This window comes from Lactuca serriola, chromosome 7 (assembly GCF_051521515.1).
Source record: "Lactuca serriola cultivar US96UC23 chromosome 7, Lser_US96UC23_V15, whole genome shotgun sequence".
Taxonomy (NCBI): Eukaryota; Viridiplantae; Streptophyta; class Magnoliopsida; order Asterales; family Asteraceae; genus Lactuca; species Lactuca serriola.
The window spans coordinates 13,839,313-13,842,993 of NC_136414.1; the positions used below are offsets into that span (position 1 = coordinate 13,839,313).

The following is a 3,681-nucleotide window of genomic DNA, read 5'->3' on the forward strand; positions in this document are numbered from 1 at the left end:
AATTTTGGGTATGTTTGGAAAATTATCTAAAACCTGACTTGGGTGAAGTCGTAGCTTGTAGCCTTTATGTGTAAAAAGATTCGGCAAAAATAATTTTGAAATTTTGAAAAATGTAAATCAAAATAAAAGCTAATTTTTTTTTCAAAAACTATTTAAAAATATCCAATCTAACAAGGCTATTATGAAATATTTTGTACAGGGTGGGAGAAGCTCTTCTATTCTAGCTTTTAAATTATAAATTTTTTATATAAAATAGAAAATATTAAATTCATACTCATAAACAAAGTATTTTTTTAAGCTCAATGCATCACACATCGAAAGCTCTCATTATTTTTTTTAGAGGATGTTTGTGATTGCTTTACAAACGACTTCTTGACTTTTAGCACAAAAAATTTTAAAAGATGTTAGGGAAATAAAAAAGTCAATTTCAAAGTAACTTTTTACCAAGAAGAAAAATAAGTAACTTTTTACCAAGAAGAAAAGTAAGGTTTTTCAAATATCAAAAATTGTGTCTTTTATGAGTTTTAGCCATTTAAAAATTAAATTAAATTCAAAGTTGAAGAAATGCAACTTAAAACACTTTTTAAAAACAATTTTTGTATTTTGCCACCTCTAAAACAAAAACTAATCACAAAACCCCCTTATTTTCATCAAGATTTAGCATTTTACCATTCCAATTTATTAAGGTAAATTACTTGATTTCAATGAATTATGTCAATCACATGATACTCGGGGCGATGATTATCACTTGTTTTTAATTGTTTTACTGTCCTAAATTATAACCGTGCTGCAAAAATGATCCTTGATTGTAATGTTAAAGGCATTAAATAATACTAGTTTTCTTCTCATTGCATGTGTAAACAATTATGGTCTTGCTTTCATTTTACCTTTTACGTCCCCTATTTGTCATTTTCAATTTGTAAACACCTTATACTCAATGCAAGGATAAATGAAAGATCATAACTGACCCAAAATGGAATATAACAAATAGACACAAAAATTGAGCAACTCTAATCTCAGCAACAATTCAAGAAGCAATATCCATAGCTCATGGATTACCATCAAAATCAAAATCAAGACCTACAACCCCGTAACAATATCCAAAACCTACACCACATCGGAGAGATTATCAGTTATTTGTTATCTGTTATCTGTTATCTATCTGGTTTTGAGTAACCAAAAATGTATATATCGAGCAAAATGATTTAAGAGATCACTTGATTTATCCCCTGCCCTTGACTCCAAGCCCGGACCTTATATTTGCCCCAAGTTCCATGGCATCCTTCACCTACATTATGAAAACCAATTTCTTTTTTATTTAATACAGATAGAACAGCTTAAATATAGATTTAGCAAGAACTGTAACTACCATAAGACTAATCCCCATGCTTATAAATACTAGTAAGTTACAATTCATATAAATTCCTATCAAGAGCTTTTCATAATTCATACTACAAACATATTTTCGATAAGAATCAATCCATGGACACAAACACATAGAAGAAATGTAAGACCAAATTACAGTGCTATGTTTCAAATGCAGGGTTCAATTTGATTCCAATGTTGACGTTTATACATATGCATAAATCATAATCAAGAAATTTACTTGAAGAAATGAAATGAGATGATCATGGATAATGATTCAAATTGCCTCAGAAATCTGACCTAATTCAGTTACGAATTTCATAGAGAATCACTCTGATTCAATTTTTTAAGATTATGCCCATATTATCTTTCATACCTACAAATTGGGCGAAAACTATGACCTAAAACCTACCAATTATTTTGCAAAAGATCTTACGATTCACCGTAATTGAAGAGAAGAAGGTGTACCGAGTGGATGCCGGAGGCACTAAAGGTTCCGACAGTGGCGGTTGCTGTGGCGCCGACGAAGAGAGAAGCTACGCCAAAAGCTTTGAGGGGCATGAGTCGTGAGTCGCCGGAGTAGCCTTTGCGGAAGGAGTATATGCCCCAAGCCACTTGGACGCCGCTGGCGGCGACCCACCACCAGTAGCCACTTGATCCACCACCGGTGTTACTGTTAGTCCCTTCCTCCATTTCCTTGCCGCGGATCTTGGCAAGTAAATTACAGAGTGCAACTTTCTTTTTGTTCGAGGTTTTTGTGATACCGATGTTGGCAAACGACATACAACAAGGGACTAAACTACAAATGATACGACTCCAAGGACTGAATATATCGTTTCTCAAAAGATAAGGGCAGCAAGAAACCACCGGTACAAATTTGATGGGTTTTACTTACACTTCGGTTTAGCAATGAGCGTAGGCGGGTACCCGCCTCATTTGGCGAGAACCAGAACCGGAACCGGCGGTTTCTAGAAAGTTAGAATCGGAACCGAAACCGCTCTAGGCAGTTTTTAAATGTTTGGAACCAGTCCCGGAACCGGCGGTTCCGCCGATTCCGGGAGCGGGTAACCCGGTCGCATTAATTTTGTTAACTTTTTTCGATAAAACCGTAATTTAGTTCGATCCAAATCAAATCAATTCTGACCAAAGACGGACAAAATCGGACCAATATATTCTAAACTGGTCTAAGTAACACACATTTACATGAAATTATATATATATATATATATATATATATATATATATATATATATATATATATATATATATATATATATAAACCGGTTACAGCGGATACCCAGCGGGTAGCGGTTCCGAAAAAACGAAAACCGGAACCGAAACCGCTTAAGGCGGTTCCATAACTTTAGGAACCGGAACCAGAACCGCTTAACGCGGTTTCAGTTCCAAAACCGGCAGTTCCGAGACGGTTCCGGTTCCAAAAGCGGGTATCCGGTTCCGATGCTCATCCCTACTTCGGTTACTTCAGTTATGTGATTGTTGATGAAATTTGCAGTCACGTCTACACCGACACTGGATCGTGTTTATTTATCGCCTTTAAATTAAATTTCGTTCTAATTATCTTTTGTACGAAATTAGTTAAAGAATAATCCAAAAACAGATAAAAACTTTGGAAATTTGACACAAAATTATAAATCTATATTTAGATTCTCATTAACTTTTTGTAAGTATCCAGAAAAAAAAATGGTATTAGTTGTGTATATATGCCAATGGTTACCCTCAGACTAATAAATAAGACGGAAATAACAGTTTTGAGCAGGTTAGAAATAGTTTTGAGGATAATGACTTAGGAGGGTAATTAGGTTTCCAGCCGTATTAGGTCACTAAGGGTTTTTTTGTGTGTATTAGACCAATATAGTTGTTATTACCATTTAGAAATAGTCCTTTTTACCGGTTTCTTTATGTTTAACCGGTAAAAAAGACTATTCTAAACGGTAATAACAACGATATTGGTCTAATACGCACAAAAAAACCTTAGTGACCTAATACGGACAAACTAGAAACCTAATTACCCTCCTAAGTCATTAACCCTAATTTTAAAGACATTGAGAATATATGACCATCAACAATAAAGTAGTTCGTTTAGAACTCGTGTCGTCCCATATCGACCAAAAGAAGAACCTGCTACTCCTCTATATGGCGAAACTCTTCATCTATAGTCGTTTCTTCGGGGACATTTGATAAAATTGGAACAATACAGAGAAGATTTGCATGGCCACTGCGTAAGGATGACATGCACAAATAGAGAAATGGTCCAAAAAAATTTTAAACCCTTCATCGTCTTCTCTGAAACCCTAA

General features: G+C 34.7%; 1 protein-coding gene and 1 non-coding gene across 2 annotated transcripts; one reads left to right on the forward strand and one right to left on the reverse strand.

The window, feature by feature from the left end:
* Positions 1-1,026: 1,026 nt before the first annotated feature.
* Positions 1,027-2,163, reverse strand: LOC145064944 (StAR lipid transfer-like protein). The gene is made up of 2 exons (XM_079012304.1): positions 1,834-2,163; positions 1,027-1,288 (listed from the first exon to the last, which is right to left on the reverse strand). Exons 1-2 carry the CDS (start codon positions 2,146-2,148, stop codon positions 1,223-1,225), a joined length of 381 nt encoding a protein of 126 aa, XP_078868430.1. The 5' UTR covers positions 2,149-2,163; the 3' UTR covers positions 1,027-1,222.
* A 1,381-nt stretch (positions 2,164-3,544) lies between these two features.
* On the forward strand, positions 3,545-3,647 carry LOC145065073 (U6 spliceosomal RNA). The gene has a single exon (XR_013688225.1). It is a non-coding gene; the product is annotated as a U6 spliceosomal RNA (small nuclear RNA).
* The last annotated feature ends 34 nt before the right edge of the window (positions 3,648-3,681 follow it).